General features: G+C 34.3%; 3 protein-coding genes across 7 annotated transcripts; 1 reads left to right on the top strand and 2 right to left on the bottom strand.

Moving 5' to 3' along the window:
- The first annotated feature begins 4,522 nt into the window (after positions 1-4,522).
- On the top strand, positions 4,523-6,629 carry LOC111012437 (WUSCHEL-related homeobox 9-like). The gene is made up of 4 exons (XM_022286584.2): positions 4,523-4,941; positions 5,031-5,768; positions 6,093-6,313; positions 6,415-6,629. Exons 1-4 carry the CDS (start codon positions 4,803-4,805, stop codon positions 6,418-6,420), a joined length of 1,104 nt encoding a protein of 367 aa, XP_022142276.1. The 5' UTR covers positions 4,523-4,802; the 3' UTR covers positions 6,421-6,629.
- Positions 6,630-10,415: 3,786 nt separating this feature from the next.
- On the bottom strand, positions 10,416-13,112 carry LOC111012359 (uncharacterized). 5 transcript variants are annotated; one of them, XR_002601559.2, is made up of 3 exons: positions 12,463-13,102; positions 10,932-11,080; positions 10,416-10,739 (listed from the first exon to the last, which is right to left on the bottom strand). XR_002601559.2 is itself a non-coding variant. In XM_022286487.2 (2 exons), exon 1 carries the CDS (start codon positions 12,828-12,830, stop codon positions 12,483-12,485), a length of 348 nt encoding a protein of 115 aa, XP_022142179.1. In that variant the 5' UTR covers positions 12,831-13,111; the 3' UTR covers positions 10,416-10,739; positions 12,463-12,482. The 5 variants fall into 5 exon arrangements, 3 of the variants coding, with proteins under 3 accessions (XP_022142179.1, XP_022142181.1, XP_022142180.1); XR_002601560.2 differs by having other exon boundaries at positions 10,965-11,080; XM_022286487.2 differs by lacking the exon at positions 10,932-11,080 and having other exon boundaries at positions 12,463-13,111.
- A 1,166-nt stretch (positions 13,113-14,278) lies between these two features.
- LOC111012358 (28 kDa heat/acid-stable phosphoprotein-like protein) lies at positions 14,279-17,042 on the bottom strand. The gene is made up of 8 exons (XM_022286484.2): positions 16,784-17,042; positions 16,104-16,141; positions 15,759-15,848; positions 15,566-15,646; positions 15,453-15,487; positions 15,205-15,290; positions 14,646-14,711; positions 14,279-14,540 (listed from the first exon to the last, which is right to left on the bottom strand). Exons 1-8 carry the CDS (start codon positions 16,848-16,850, stop codon positions 14,506-14,508), a joined length of 498 nt encoding a protein of 165 aa, XP_022142176.1. The 5' UTR covers positions 16,851-17,042; the 3' UTR covers positions 14,279-14,505.
- Between the last annotated feature and the right edge of the window lie 794 nt (positions 17,043-17,836).

Genomic DNA, 17,836 nt, shown 5'->3' with positions numbered 1-17,836 from the left:
GAGCCATAGTAATGGTGGTTTGGTTTCCCTCTCAAAAATTTCAGTGCCAAAGAATAGATTAAAAAATTTTGAGGAGATTAATTAATTTGGGGTTATTATATAAGAATAAGATAAGAAAAAATGGGTGTGTGCATGTGGAGTGAAGAAAAAGCAATTAATCGTAGCATGTTGTGTATTTACTACAAGCACGTTAGCATTTACTGATTTCTGTTGCCGCAAATTTAGCTTACCCCCTTCATCATCCTCCACCTTATATTATAAATCACCCATTTTTTAAAAGGAAAAAAAAATCTAACTTCAAAATTCTCATTTATTGTAATCATGTGCACTCTCATTCCCAAATTTCTTTGTAATCCAGTTGGAGACGCAACTTTAACATAGTTCCATTGATCCATAAATACAGATAGACTGAGCTCAACCAAATCGAATGAAAAAGACTAAACAAACTAGGATAACAATGAAATCTTCTCATATTAAAGTAATCAAAAGGGGTCAAATGAAAATATTGGAATTAAGGAGGAGGAATATGGGGGAGGGGATTGAAAGAATTAATGGAGGAGAGTGAAGAGGTTTCCAAAAAAGAAGTAGGCAAATGGTGGGGAAGATGTGAGGAAGAAGATGAAGGATTTGGGAAAGAAACTAACGTGTAGAAATGGGGTTAATAAAAGAATTGAAGGGATGGGGTTTGTTGTACCATTGGGAAATTAAATGAAAAGTGAAAAAGCCAAACAATTAGTACACTTTAAAGTCCACTTCCACTTGCTAAAATTGTTTTGTCCTTAGTTTATGCTAACATTACTCTTTGTCTGCCCCAAACATAGACACACACCAAGGCCTTTCATCACACTCCGTGGTCCCCAAGTGATGCAATCCATTTAATAAACAAACACCTTCAAACAATGCTTCACCTCACCTTGCTCAGGGAAAAGGCAAATTTTCTGTATGGGTCAAAATAGGGAGGAAGCTAAGAATCCGTTTGGTAACGTTTTCGTTGCCAAATTTTATTCATAAACTTGAACATTTTGCAACTAAATATGTTTTATGTTCCTCATTCTTTGGAAACATTCTCAAAAATTGTATAGAAATTTTGGAAACAATCAAAACAAGTTTCTTGTTTCTTATTCTTGTTTTCAATTTTTTACCATACATAAATATAGATATTACCAAAGGAGCATAAGAAATGGAAACACTATCAAACGAGTCCTAAGAAAAGGACAATTTTGGTAGAAAGTGGTTTAATTTTGAATCTCTCTCCCCCCCTTTTTTTTTTTTTTAACCATCAAGACATTCAAGAAAAGGACAGATTCGAATAATACCTTAGCTTGTAGAAGAAAATATAGAAGAAAAAAACATCAGTTGAGTAATTTTATACCAAACTGTAACATATTCTTAAGAGAGTACACATGTAATTTTCATCTTCAATAGTGAAACTTGCAAAGCGGCCTATAGAAAAATAGGGCATGATTATTCAATTGAAAGGACAAACATATATAAATTATGTTACTCTGTTTGATTTTCTCTGCGGTTGGGAAATTTACGGGCAAAGCTAGTTGCCCAATTTGCAAATATGTCACCTTCTTTGTATATAATTGATATACCATTTTTGTGTTATTGATAATTAAAATTTATTACCGACGGTATTTATGTGATAAAAACATCACTGATATACTAGTCACTTATGTATCCTATATTTCAATAATATACTTAATATATAAAGAATATATAATTAATGTGCGTTCAACTTACATAAAATAATAATGTTTATCTATTTGGTGTTTCATTACCATTTAGAAACAAATACTCAAACCATCCATTACATAATATTTAAGTTTGCAAAAGTTGCAAATAAACTAAGAATATGTAACATCCCAAGACAATATATATGTAAATTTAAGAAAAATGGGCCCACAAATGATGAAATGCAGAGGCATTGTAATAAAAAGGGAAAAAGGGAGGATCTTAACAAAGTGACACTTCAGAAATAGAGAGGCTTAAGAAAAGAGATTCTGTTTGACAGCAACATTTGCCATCAGAGAATATAGGCCCCCCCCCCCCACAGGACCCCCCCTCCCCTTCCTTTGCAGCCCTACCCTCTGCCATTCATATATACACCTAAGTAAACAAAAACCTACCTATTATCTTCATCATACATTGACCAATCACTTTGCTTTTCCAACCACTTAATTCAAATCAAAATTACCAGTTTAGCCTCTAAGGTTTCAAATTTGTGTTTATTTAGTAAATTCAGCATATTTTGAACCTTTTTAGACTTTCAATTTGATGTGTCTAATAGGTCGGTATTACTAAATTTGTTAGGTTAATACTCTTGTGTCATACTTATAAAAGTATTATTTAAGAATTATATACACCCGGTTGAGTTATATTGGGTTGCTGCCAAACTAATATTTATGTAAACATGAAATTAAAATGTTTAAGAATCAATTAGAAATTGAAAAGACTGAGGGGTTTACTGGTCAGCAATTATCATTTTCTTATGGCTGTTAGATTTACGACAAATAAGAAAGAAATGTTGAGGACAACGGTATCCTTTGTATGATCCACGATGGTATGATATTGTCCGTTTTGAACATAGCCCTCAGGGTTTTGGTTTTGGTTTCGCCCAAAAGGTCTCATATCAATGAAGATAATTGTCTTCATCGATATACCATGGACCATGCTCTTCCCTAACCAATATGTGTGATTTTGTTTGTATTCACGTTACAAACTCAACAAGAAGATAGAAAAAAAGAGATAAATGCTCATCTATTCTTAAAAATTTAAATTATAAAGACCAAAGATATACAATTGGACTAAACTTGTAATTCTAGATGACTCCCATCCGACGGATGAGGTTTGCATGTCGGAATTGAACCGACACCAACTTGATTTCAATCTCTTTGCATGGGGAGTTGAAAACCCAGAAACACACTTTTTGAATTTTTGGTTTATTTCTCAACCCCACAAACACACACACATGTGGAAATTAGGGTTTGGAGACACCACACTCCATAATAATAATCTCTCAATCTCATCATCTTCCCCCACAAAAGCGAAACTTTGTTTTTGTTTTCACACGCTCCCCATCTCTGACTTTTTTTTTTCCCTTTTCTTCTCTCTAAACTTCTCTCTGTCTTACCACGTCACCCCATTATATTATTATACGCACAAATATGTGTTGGTAATTATATGTGTCGAATATTATTGTATTTGGAAGTAGGGAGTACAGAATACAGATCAGAAATTTAACTAAATTAAATGACCATCCTTAACCCATAACCCATGAGCTTGCGTTTTCTTTCTTTGTTTCTCTCTATTTCTTGTCTCTGCAAACTGCCACGCCCACTGTGTGTGTTGCGTGCAAGCTTTTGGCTGTGAAAACTCTCTTTCACTTTCACTTAATGGTACGATTTCACTACTCTACTCACATCAGATCCTATCCTATGCAACCAAAAACTATATCTAATACTTATATACAATGCTACCAAAATTATACAACAACCCACTTATTATTATTATTCCAATTTTAATTTCACTCGAATGCATTTCTTGCTCTAGTACATGCCCATATTTAAGTTCAAGTCAAAATTCAAGTCTATTAGAAATTTATATCAATTTGAATGAGGGATTAATTATAAATTTACATCAAAATAAAAACATGCTTTTTATGTTAAAGACTCGATCTTTATATTTTTCAAAGGAGGGATATTGAATGAATGCAAAAGAAAATGTGTTATGAGAGTAAAAATGGTAAATATATATACATTAGTTTGTGTTGGTATGTTTGAAAATTTGAAATGGCCTAGAGAAATGGGTTTGGTTTTTTTCTCTTTTTTGTTTTTCTTAAAAAGGTAACTATTATTTATGTGAAGAGTAATTAAAAGAGATAAAAAAAGGAACAATAAATATTAATCCCTCGAGTCAATCCAAAACTCACCTTATTTTGCCCAATATAACTAAAGCTTGCAATTACTATCCCCCCACCCCCACCACCGTTTTCCAATCAAAAAACCTTCAAATTGACTTTGAAAAAAAAAAACCCTTCTCTAGTTCTCACCCCTTATTTATGTTTTGCAACAACCTTTCGTATTAGAATAATCCCATTACTTATTTTCTTCCTCTTCACACCCTCTCCCCATTTAATATCCTCAAATGCAAACCCTAGAAATTCCCAAACTTAATCTGTCTATAAAATTAGAAAAGAAAAAAACTTTGGAGATGAGAATTAAAACCCACTTCGCAAAAGCTGAGTTCTGTGGTACCCTCTGAGAAAGATTCTAATTTAGCACCCAGCATGCTTTCCTTTCCATCTTCGATTTGCTTCTTATCCTGAGGAACTTTCTTGTACTTTTTTTTTTCTCGCGACTACTGAGTCCCCCAAAAGCGTTTTTTTTCCCTTTCAGTTTTAATATAATTTTAAAACTGTGTAAAAAAAGAAGAATTAAAGATCACCCTTCTTCACTTCCTCCTTTATCTTACTTTATAACTTTTTTTTTTTTGTCAAAGAACTCACACAGGCGATTCCTGTTGTGGGATTCAAAAAAAATTATATCTTTCATCTCTGATGTACTCAAATTAAATGTTGTGTTAGGGAGATGGGACTCTCTCTCTTTATTTTTTTTTTAAATTAAAAAAATAAAACTCCTCGGGGTAGTTGAAGAGGCTATAAAGTGGTGATGATGCTGCGTTTTGGCTTGAAGAGGGTGTTGTGAGAGTTGAGAGTCAAAATTCATAGGCAACCAAAAAGGCAATTTTGCTTTTCTTTCTTCTCTTTGTGTTTGTGTGATTCCTTTTATTATCATTTCATGGCTTCGTCTAACAGACACTGGCCTAGTATGTTCAAGTCCAAGCCCTGCAATTCTCACCACCAATGGCAGCATGACATCAACCCTAATCTTTCTTCCTCCACCAATTCCTGCCTCAGATCTGCCCCTTACACTACAGGTTCTTCAATTTCCCCTCCCTTGTTCTCTTTTTTTTTTTGTTGTTAGTTAGGGAATAATTCCTTTTTTTGTTTTGTTTTTTGGTTTCAGTTGGTGGGTGTGAAGAGAGAAGTCCGGAGCCGAAGCCGAGATGGAATCCAAAGCCGGAACAAATCCGGATTCTTGAAGGGATTTTCAATTCCGGGATGGTGAATCCTCCGAGAGATGAAATTAGGAAAATTAGAGCTCAATTGCAGGAATATGGCCAAGTTGGTGACGCCAATGTTTTTTATTGGTTCCAAAACAGAAAATCCAGAAGCAAAAACAAACTCCGGCACATCCAAAACTCCAAATCCAATAACAACAACACCCATTCCCATTCCCAAACCCAAACCACTCCTCTCACCGCTACCGCCACCGCCACCGCCACCGCCACCGCAACCGCTACGTGTTCTTCGTCTTCCTCATCCGACAAATCTTCTCCCAAATCAGCACCCACCAAAGCGTTCGTCTCCAATTCAGCCACCGAGAACTACCTTCAACAACCCACCAGCGAGGTCCTGCGGGAGCCGTTTCTCTTCCCGGCGTCCCATGGAGGGCAAGGGCTTTGCTTCTCGGAGCTGTGCAGTGTGGTGCAGAATAACGTTCCAGAACATGGGGTGGGACCGTGTACTAGCCTGCTGCTGAGTGAGATCATGAGCCCTTCTGAGCCCTCCAAGAAATATTTGGATCAGGAGAAGATTATGGTGAAGTTACAGCCTCAGTTCATCAATTCTTTCACTCCCTCTCTTCCCCAAACCACTATTTCCACCTCCCTCTCTCTTCCATCACCCACCAATTCAATTCCAGGTAGCAAAATTTAAATCCATTTAAACCCAATTTCAATCTACACCTGTTTTAACCATTATGTTAGGTTTAGATTTACTAGCTTTTAGGTCAAAACCTTCACTACTTGCCTAATATAGTTTTCTTAAAAAATAATCAGATATTCGAATCATCAGCGAAGTGATACTTTTGATCAATTGAGCCGAGTCAAAACCTTCTCTTTAAGAAAGCTATATATATTTTTTCTTTAAGGAATAGAATCATTGTAAGTAAAAGTTTGAAAAGGTGGAGATTTAGGTTATTGTTGGACGTGTGCATGAATGGGGAGGAATAATCGTATGCGTGCAGGTGCAGGAATAGGTGAGGTGTGCGGAGTAGGTCAAAGCTGCGTGGCGAAATCAACGGTGTTCATCAACGGGGTGGCGTTCGAGGTGGGTTCTGGGCCGTTGAATGTGCGCGAGGCTTTTGGTGATGAAGCCGTTCTGATTCACTCCACTGGTCAACCCGTTCTGACCAACGAGTGGGGCCTCACTCTCCATTCTCTCCAACATGGCGCTTCCTATTATCTGGTTAAATTAAATAATATATATATCATCTTATTTTCAATTACCATTTTTAAATTTCAAACTTTCGTTTTTCTAACTTTTTTTTTTTTAATTTTTATTGGCAGATATAGAAGGAAAGCACTGGAATTATGAGGAAGAAGTAATAGGAATAATAATAATAATAATAATAATAATAATAATGATTTTATTATTATTATTATTATCATCATGTAGCTATTTTGCTGTGTGCCTCTCTTTCTCTGATAATTTAGCTTTAGGGTTTAAGTATGTGAGGCAATGTAATTTGTATCTTCTTTAAGAAATGGATTTTCTTTTTAAATGTTTGCATGGCGATTCTTGGTTAAAGAGTGACGTTTATGGCCAAATTAGGTGATATCATTTTATGTCTTAAAGTCTGCCAGATTTTTGGGACTCTTTTTCTTTGGCTTTTGCAGTTTCATTTGAGAAATGAAACCCTAAACTACTCTAAAACCTAATTTCAGTTCAATGAATTAGCTGTGCCTATATTATACTTCGGTTACTTTTTGCTTTTACCACCTTTAACCAGTATTTTACGCAAGTAACTGCTGTAATTAATGATACTTATTTTTTTTTCTTTTATTATCAAATTCATAAACTTTTATTTGTTTTGAAAATTTCTCGCTTATTATTACTCATATTGTCATTTGGTGATCATTTCAAAATGAATTTCATTACTGATACCAATAAACTTTAATGATTCCTTTACTCATTTAATCCGTTCGATGTGTTTGCTTTATGACAACTTTACCCATTCTTGTAATTAATTTGATTTCAAGTTGCTCTAGCAAATAACCCTTTTGTTGATTTTTTTTTTTAAGAATTCGGTGTAATGCTTTTGTATAATATAATTGACCTGCATTTCTCTTATAGAGAAACTGAACTATTGAGCTCAAGCAAACCAATAAAAAAGAATAACAAAAACAAGGAGTGAGAACTCCAATTTACTAAATATTTCTTAGTTTGTGAATATGAGCTTAACTTAGCGGTTAAGATATCTTACTTTTGTTTTAGAGGTCGAAGATTGATGTTCCCTAGTGATGACGTAGTGGCAAAGTTCTGTGCTTATCACAGACAACGAGTCTCGGTTATAGGTATCTACAACATAAGACACATGATATTGATTCCAAAAAATTAGAAAAATAATTGTTAGGAGGGATATCGATCGAATCATTAACTTTTAGGATAGTAGTAGGTTCTTTTTATCCACTTGGATATATACTCCTCGAATTGGCTATATGTCTACTTAATACATTATAAACATATAAACTTTTTATTTTTTTTGTTCAACAACATATGTAGATGTAGATTTGAACCTACGATATTGTAGTAGATGATACATACTATAACTAGTTGAACTATGCTTAGATTAGTTTAAACATGTAAACCTTTAGAGCAATGAACATTTCATATATATATATATATTGATCCCACCCTTGTTATTTGGACTAAATTTGCTTACATTTATATTTTTGTAAATGTACTAACAAAAAACCATCTTATGATGTATTACTTTTACCTAAAACCAAGGTATAAAAGAGACCTAAAAACTTGATCTTTCTCACCTATCACAAGGTTTTTCTTTACCTTTTTTTTTTAAATAAAAATAAATTAGAATATAGCATAATTACATAACTGTGGAGGCTACCTTTAATTATTAATTGGCATTTCTGAAAAAGTACATAATTACTGTATGCCAGTTTTTGTTTAGTACAAGAAATTTGTCAAAATTCTCATCATCACAATATTTATTATGAACTTAATTTTCTCACTTAATAACGAAATGTAAATTTCAAATCATACATCATATATTTATACGATACCATATACTTTCAATTGGTTAAAATATATATATATATGATCAATCAAAAAGTCGACGATTCAATCGAAGACATGATTGGAAGATGGAGAGAGAAGGCGAAGAAATATATAAAGGAATATAATAGGGATATAGGGTTTATGGTCTTAGGTAAGACAGACAAATGAAGAGAGAGAAGTATATTGGGAGGAGGAATGGTGTGTTGAAAGGGAAAGGAATTAATGTTTGAACAAAAGTTAGATTTGAAGATTTAGAAGGCAAAAAAAAAATATTATGCACAAGCAGAGGCAGAGGCAGAGGCAGAGAGTGATTTGTTACGTGCACACTGGTTCCAACAGTAGGATTGGATTTTTGACTGAGTTGATTTTGATATAACACAACACACAAATGACAAATCCTCCCCCTCTGCCCAAATTCCCTCTCCCCCTCCACTCCAAACATACTCATACTGCTCTTCTGCTTTTCTTTGCTTTTAGGAATGAACCCATCCAAATTTTTTAATTTCTTCTTCGTCTTCATCATCATTATGCCCCGTACAATTTCCATACCCTCTCCTAAGTCCTAACACCTACAGTTACGTTTATGATCAACTGTAACTTTCTGGGTTTGTTTCAGTACAAACAAACAAACAAAAAGTAGGTTTGAATGGGATCGCAAGAATCAGATCCAAGGGAAGGCATGGGTGTAGGAGTATAGGCACGCATAGGGTGTAATGAGTGGCAACAATAATATAATGTGCAGCTTTTATATATGTGTATAAAATACAATGGGTTGAGGGTTTTTGGATTTTGGATTTGGCAGCTCCAACAGTTGAGTTGATTGGATTGTTCTTCCAATATCTGCCACTTTTGCTTTGTCGTCTTCCTCATCACCTATTCCATTTTGCCTTTCTTTTCTTTTTTGTTCAACTTTGAAGGTCAAGGTATGGATGTGGTCTTCCAGTCCCTTAACCAATTGAGTTGAACAACCACTTCACACGTACAGCTTTACAAACACGGTTTATATGATTAACGAAAGTGGTTTATATCAACGTATTTGGAATTCCAACTCATAATCATTTGGGAGATGGGGTCTTTAAATTAACTGTAAGATTATATCTTAATAATATAATTAATAGGAGAACTTTCTTGATTTCCCCCTTTTATTTATCTTTCATATATATATTTATTTATTATATCATCTACATATCTGATTAAATAACAATCACTAAACAGAATTTGATATACCTATATGCAAAATTTCTTCTACTATTTGTCCTTCAACTTTTCCGTATTCTCGTAATAGATATTTTAAAATACTATAAAATATACCTTGATATCTCTCTCTAAAGCGATAGAGAATTGAATTTGAATGTGTCATATTTAAGCCCTTCCAAAGTGAGACTAAGAACTTTATCTCAAGTGAAGCAAAGAAGTTATTTGTCCCATTTGAGATGTAAAAATTGTTTGATCGAGCACGAGGAACAAGTTCAAGAGACTTGATGAAGTCACATTAAATGTCACTCGACCATCTCGAGTCGACTAGTTATACCAACACCCAATGTGACGATGTAAGATAAGGGCATAGCACACACCACCTTAAGCCATTGAAAAGCTTCCTGCAATGTGTTGGTAGTCATCATGTTTTGTCCAACTCAAGATTCGAACTAAAATTTCAAACTTTTTTGAACAAGGTAGTGTATAACATCTATTACAAACTCCCATATTTCTCCCTCCGATCATAGAAACCTGCCCCTATCAATCTAACAAGTGGGAAAGAACTATTTTTCGTAATAGCAGTTGGATTTCTCAGCTAAACAGTCCAACATTACTGAGAAACGCCACATGTGGAGCACTGTTTCTGTCTCATACATTATCACATCTCAAATCATCCATCACGAATACTTCTTTGTAAATTCAAATCAGTCCATCAAAAATCTCTCAAGGTGGTGTTGTTTGTCCACCATTGGAGTGGGAGAAGCATTTCGCATCGATGACAGATTCTCGTGGCTTAAGGCTCAGATTTGGGACCCTGCTTGGCCAGAAAAGGTTTTATTTTCCTACTCTCAGACTTTGCTTCTCTTTCTTCCGAATGGCCCATTTTCAATATGGAGATTTCAACGTTCTACATGTATAGATGTGATGATGAGTTAGACTCGTTCCACTTCCATTGGAAGAGTACCCATTTGATTCTCGGCTTTGGATGTTGGGTCAAGTGTGAACTCATCTACGAAAATACCTGCAATATTGTATTTGAAAATGAGGACAGATGGTTGCTAGAGCACCAAAATCACACCAATACGCCCTCCTATTGTAATTCCTCTCGTCAACAAGGCAGATTTTCATCACCTTGGTCTGTGACATTGAGTCAATGCATGGGAAATTCATGCATTTCCATAATTCATACTATTAAGTCAAATTGATACGGCATAAACTGGGTTATTATGTCATCACGAATCCAGTTCATGCATGACATGGTCTACTATGAACTTGAGATTGCTAATAGGTTTGGGAGTAGAACATTCTTTAATGAGAAGCAAGTTGTTGCTGTTGAGTTGTCATAGCTTGGACATTGTTGCATCTCCTCCTATGGGCCATTTGTTTGACTATTGATCTGCAGACCAAGGAAGGGGCGAAAATAATCAAAAAGCTACTATGTTTTTTCTGCACATTCCTTAATGAAAAGAAAACATTAAAAAACCAACCGTATACCATAAACTTTTATTTGCTATGCAACTGTGTGTTGGCAAGTTTAACTTTACAAAAGGGTAAAAGCAAATATAAGGAAAACGAAATCAGGACGCACAATATTTGCAGAAATGATGAGTACTTCCAGTACCAAGGCTTTCTGAAGATTAACAGAGCCCAAACTCTAAGCACGGTCATCCACTGATGCGGTGGTGAGCAAAGAAGGCTTATTTTTCAGACGACCACATTCCTCAGGCACTGATTATGCTAGAAAAGCACATCAATGAATGTATATCAAAATCAGATGACAGTAGAGCAGCAACATTCCTCACAGCCAATGAATTTCAGAACATGAATAACATCTATTAGTTGCTAATTGCATACTAAAGTGAAGCTACCATTAATCACAATATATCAATTCATTAACACAGCTGACCCTTTAGTACTGGGACTCAGACAGCATATTCTTACGAATATATTTTAAGGCATCACTAAAAACAAAACCAATATTGATCACCAAATAAGTTAAAATCACTTGCACTGCCCAAAGACTTGATAAAAAACCCATCACAGGACTATTGTTTCGCTTTACAATTTTTTCACATGATACAAACTTCGTTTGATAAGTGACGTATACATTACAAAGGCACAACAAAGCTTACAAAATCCATGGTGTTAACAAAAAAGGCTACCTAGTTATGATCAAAGAGATAGGATAGTTACAAAAAGGATTTGAGAGAGATCCCTATAGGAAGCCACAAAAATATAAAGTCCCAAGCATCTCCATCTAGAAGACTTCACCATAACTTTGAAAATTCTTTTGGTTCTTTCTAACCAAACCTCCCAAAGACGGGGGAACACCACCGATCCAATGGGACCTCTTCCTCCTTAAACTTCTTGTTATTCAACATTTGGAGAAAAAGAAATTCGTTAGGTTATTACGGGGCAAAAGGTCAAAAAAAATCAAATCATAAACATCAAAGAACTGACACTCGGAGAATTAGCAGGCAGATTCCTAAAATTCTCTCCACAAAACACACTAGTTGGATAAGATATAAAGGACATGATTTTTTCTTTGAAAAATCTCATTTGTATTAATCCGATAAAATATTTGGCACGGTTCACAATTCTATGAATGTTAACTTCTAGGATGCCTGCTCCTTCGGGTGATACTCATAAATTTAACAGATGAAACTGAAAGTATCCCATCAGAAAAAATCGATAGAACAACTTGGCTTCAGCTGCGACTCGAGAAGACTTTGCTAATACAACGACGGAAGCTACATAGCTAGAAATTTCAGTTCGTGGAAAAGCATCCATTTGATACCAATCACGCTTCAGTATTAGACCTCCTTCACAATCAAACCCCGTTCTAAGTGGCATCACAAGAGTACATTGAACTGTTAAAAAACTTGTCAGGATGCGTGATGTTTGGTACCAAGAGAAACCATTCCTAGGAACTCAGAGCATATATGAGAGAACCCCTTCTCACTCAGAAGCTCCAAAATTCTACTTAGCCATCAAATAACATCAATACAACCGACCCATATGGTAATAATCAACCCGCCTAAAGTTAAACAGAGGATTTAAACAACCCCAACATCAATAATTCGATAAAGGCATTTACACAAATGAAAGACAACACTCACCTAAATCCAGAGTCAAAAACTCAAGGACGAGCTTGTTGTGAACCGGTGGAAGCGGAGGAGGAAGGCGAATTGGAATCCTCTTGGCGCGAGGGCAGAGGATTGGAACCCTTAATAATCCAACCGAGCGTGAAGAAGGAGATCCCAGCAAGTATAGCAGTTCCCCAAGCGTGTGAGTACCATTTGCTATACTGTTTAATGGCAAATCTCCATTGATCTCGAAGCGTTGCAGGGTCCGGATTCTGAATCTCCGGTGGGTTCGGATACCGGACCCTCTGGCCTGTGAATTCGGCCTTCGGGCCGCCGCTACTGATTTCATTCGGAATTTTGGGAGAAGGAGAGGGTCCACTAGAAGGATTGGATTCCGTCATGGTGTTGAGCAGTAATTTTGCTCAAGAGAAGGAAAAAAAGAAAAAAATCACTTCTCAGTCCTCAGCTATCTTCTTCTTTCAGCATCAACAAAATCGTCGAAGTCGGTCCGCCTCCGCACAAGAACGCTTAGTTTACGAGGAAACGACGTGGAAAAATGTTGTTTTATTATCTTGTAAGAAATAAGAAAACGGGCATTCTCATTCTTTATTTCTAATCACTTTTTAAAATATCATTCGGATAAATCTCAATTTCATACGAATATCAATAAAAATATCGATAAATTGTCACATGTCAATAGATATTTCTGTAAAAGTTATAAAAATTAAAAAATCATAAAAAATATTTCAATTAACGAATAAAATTTTTTCTATTTTTAAATAAATTAAAAATAATTAATTTAATATTATATATATATTGGTGATATTTTATTAATATTTTTCATATTTTGTTAATTTTTTTTTATTATGATTGAAATATCGATTTTCCTCTCATGTCAATGTCAAATATCAAATCATTCCTGAACAGATGAAAATGTTTGTTGATAGATATTTAGAACAATGTTTCTAATTACAAAAAAAACTTCTATTTTTCATTTTTATTTCTTCTTTATAAATATATATATATATATTTCCTTTTTCATATTGGATAAAATTTTTTATTTCTTATTTTCTAAAATTTAAAAATGAAAAAGTATATATGAAAATTAATTATAATTTAATAAAAAAAAGTGATAATAAATTTTAAAATAATATATTATACTTTAATTTTTTTTAGTTTTAACAAAAATAAACGAGTTTATTAATGAAAATAGTATACCTATAAAAAAAATTATCTTTTTTTTAATGTAATTCTACATTTTAAAATTTTAAATTTCGATACTAAAATCATAAAAATGTTGTTTTAAGAATTTTCGCTATTTGAATTAATGAATCAAAAAACAAATCTGTCAACGAATATGAAAACAATAAACAAAATTCAAATTGCATATGAAACATGTCAAACGAGGAAACATTACCCAACACCTAAACATCCTTTCACAAAGATGGTTCCTTCCTCCACAAAATAAACACCACATAGTAGATTGCATTCCAATGATTTACTCTGAGGTTTTTTTTCCATAGTTGCATGAAGAAGCAGGAGGTATTAAAAAGTGCCTAGTAATTTATATCCCTCCAAAAGCAAGTAGAATAAACACTTTATCACCATACGCTGAGGGATAAGGAAGGATTTTCTCCCTTGTGGACAATTTTCAGCCATCCAAATCCAAGGTTGATTCTAACTTCTAAGCAAATCATTCCAGCAGTATTATGGGCCAATATTTAAAGAAGAAAACAGAAAGATATTCTAAATTGATAAGGTATAAAGGCACAGAGAATAAAGGCTACTACTAATGCAGACCAGCGCCATAAAAACATTAACCTAGTCCCACATAATCCAGCGCATATGCTAATACTGAATGAAACCTCTTATACTGAAGAAGATATCAGAAGTATATTGCATAAATGTAAAACAACATAATACTATGGTCACTTCTGTGCCAAATAAGAGAGTTACTTGGTTGCCTGGTCACAGACGTAAAACAACAATATTTGTCTAGGCAAACTAGAAAGTAAAATTGTAGAGAGAGTACATATTGTTCGTCCCAGGGAAAAGAGCTTGGCGAGTCCTTGGAGCTCATTTGCGAGCTTCTGCTTTCTTCTGTTCTTTGGCTGGAAGTGAGGGAGAAAGAGAAGAGAATGAGTTTCAGTTTCGATATGTCAATCTTATGGTGAAATATTACTGTCAAAACAATAGTGCTCTGTCGTATATATTACCGGCCTTTTCTTCCTCTCTTTTTTTAGCAGCTTCTGCCCTTTGTTGACGAATAAGAGTCAAACGTTCTGCATAGCACACAGTAAAATCAAATTTCAATATCAGACAGTGGATGATAATCCTGCCTTCAAATTTTGTTCACAACATTCAGTAGTTACCAGACGTCCACAGATAATAGTTGCTAAAGGAATTAGCATTGGCTCCCCCATGATATTTTATCAAAGTGCATTTGAACCAAATTTATACATTTGTAAACATGAATGACACTGAATACCTTCCTTGAACAGGATCTATTCTATAGGTTTTACAACTTTGTCCTTGAGTTCTATACTTATAGTATGAATGACGCTGAATAAGTAGTACATAATGCAAATGCAGCTGCATGCAATAATTTTGAGCATTTCTATATGTTTTTTTCCATTTTAACTTGGGGAGAGGCCAGAGGGTAAAAAGAAAATGCACATACCAATCTTGGATGAGTTGAAAATAAAAAGGATTCCGTCTTCAGAGAACATAGAACGCATATTTAAACCAGGCAGGTGATCATTGACAAAGTATTACCTAAATCCTTCCTAGCTTGTTCTGTTTTCCCTTGTTCTTGAAGCCTCATGTATCGTTCATGAGCCTTTTGTTTCTCTATCTCCTCTCTGGAAATAAATAAACAAAACATTATAAGTTTTGTCCACACCCAACTCTGTACATTGCCATAAGCCCAAAATAGCTTTCAACCAGATTTATTTCCAAAATAAGAATCAAATAAACTTATGTAAAATATTCCTTAAAACAAAGAAAGTAGAGCTTGTAACAACCTTTCACGCCTTGAAAGTTCAGTTGTTTTTCCAATCTGCAAAATGAAGTGAAATTACACCTCTACTGTAAACAATATTCAAATTGCAAGATCATATGTAAGGATGAAACTTACATCAACGTCTCTGGCTTTCAAGGTTTTTGCCTTTACCAAGTTAGGATTTTCAATCTCAATAATACCTTGAGTGCCTTTTCTCTGGCAGAATTTGACAATAAAATACAAGTATTGATTCAGTCTCGCTACATAAAACAACAAAAGATGTAGAAAATTAGACTTCTTGATAAATAATTGGTGATTGAGTACGAACTCTAGGTTTATCTCCCTGTTCATCAGATTCATTTCCAGATTCTTGATCAGATCCTTCCTCAGATTCTTCCTCCTCGTGTTCAGCTTCTACCTATAATACTAAACTAAATAACTAATGTGCACAAAAAGAAGTCAATTGAAAGAAGAATATCATGCAGTTGAGGATGCAGCTACTGAAGAAAAAGTTGCAACACATCAATAGACAAAAAAACAACTGCCACATCGTAGGACATACGACAGGTCAAATATTGGCTTAATAGCATCTTTGGTAGATTATGTTGGCAGACGTGAAGGGAAGTGGGATCTCCGTGTTTGTGTGTCTATGATAGAGAGCTTGAGAGAGTACCTGTCTAAAAGTGCGTGGACGAGTGGAAGTTCCGGCAACTACAATAAATTAAGAAACTGTAGTTAGCAATGCAAATTTCGGTCGTATTAAACTTTCTCAGCTATGAAAAATGTTTAGTTTTGGTGGCAGTTGTCTTAAAGGAAAATCTAAAGAACTGATTGTAAAACAAAATTTGGGTTTTGCTTTTGAGAGTTGATTCCTCGACACCATCCCTCCCTCCCATCTTTGACAGGTTTTAAGAAGCAATCCAAAAATAAAACGCTTTCAACTCTGCAGTAGTAGTAAGTTGTGTAATAACCAAGACCCTTCATTTAGATTATAAAATTTCCGGACTCCATAATAAAAAGTAAAACAATTTCCGCAATCAACTAAGCCTAGATCTCACCACCAACCACCTCCTCGTAGTCACAAGAAGTGATCAAGAATAACTGAGTAACATACAAGACAGCTTAAATCACTTATATATCTAGCACCGTTCCAAATACTTGACTCTCTATGTCCAGCACCAGCTTATACCCCACAAAAACAACTCGTTCAAAACGAATTTCTCGACTAAATTATAAAGAATCAAAACATTAGGGCCTCAGGAAGGCGCTAACACTGAAAGAAAAGGTCTCGCAATCTTGGGTTTTTTCCAATAATAAAGTGAACGTGAAAGAAGAGGTTGGATTATTGCTTACGCATGTCTTCAGGGGTAGAGAATTGGCGCCGACCGGTCGGCTTGCTCTTGAACTTTCCTCTTCCCATCGTCGACGCAAACCAGAAGCTTGAAAGTAGAAATTGGACAAAGAAGCAGAAGCAGATTCGACGTAGAATCCCTCTCTCTTTCTTTGTTTATTCGTCGAAGCTGTTCCCTCATCCGCCTTTCCCCCGAGAGGAGAATTTATAGTTGCGTTTGCTTATTTGTTCTTCCCGTCTCGTTCGTTTACATTTCTCGCCAACCGGATTCCCGAAACCCTACCCGAACCGCCACCCAAATTAATCAATAATTGAAACTTTATGTTTTGTTTTGTTTAAAAGTTATTTTTAAATCTTAATTCAATACTACAGAACATGCTTAGACTAATTAAGGTATAAACTTTTTATAAAAATATTGAGGTTTCAACTCTTACTTCCACGCGATGTTGAACTTAATAAATACACATAAAATTTAATTTGTTTTCATAAAAAAATATATTAGGTTATTTAATTTTTTTAATTGTCTGAATTAATATGTATGTTTTTAATTTTTTTTAAATTATTTTAAACTTCATTAGGATTTCAATAATATTTTTTATTCATTAGGATTTCAATAATATGTCTAAGTAATGTGGTTGATTTTAATTTTATATCACTAAGATTGTTTGTTTTTTTAATGAAAGCAATAAAATAAATAAAATATACTGTATCATAGCTATAAATAGGTTTGAAATGGTAATATGAAAGATAAATATATTAAAATTTGTTTCCCAACTATTTTTTAACATAATTTATAAAAATGTAGTTATTGCTAAAACGAGAATAAAGTAATGATAATTGACATATATATCAAATTAAGAGATTTTGAATTCGATCTCCACCACATATGTTGTATTAGAGAAAAAAAAGTATAATTAAGATGCCTCCATTTCAATTGAATTTTCATATTTTGAAATAAGAAAGAGAAAATTTATTTACATCCATACTATATTCAAAATGGACCATTATAAAAACAATTCTAAATTACTTGATATGACACTACTAATTAATTTTTA

The sequence above is a fragment of the Momordica charantia genome (genome assembly GCF_013281855.1).
Source record: "Momordica charantia cultivar OHB3-1 chromosome 1 unlocalized genomic scaffold, Mcharantia_2.0 BLBB01000001.1, whole genome shotgun sequence".
NCBI lineage: Eukaryota > Viridiplantae > Streptophyta > Magnoliopsida > Cucurbitales > Cucurbitaceae > Momordica > Momordica charantia.
This window is presented reverse-complemented; position numbering and strand designations above follow the sequence as displayed.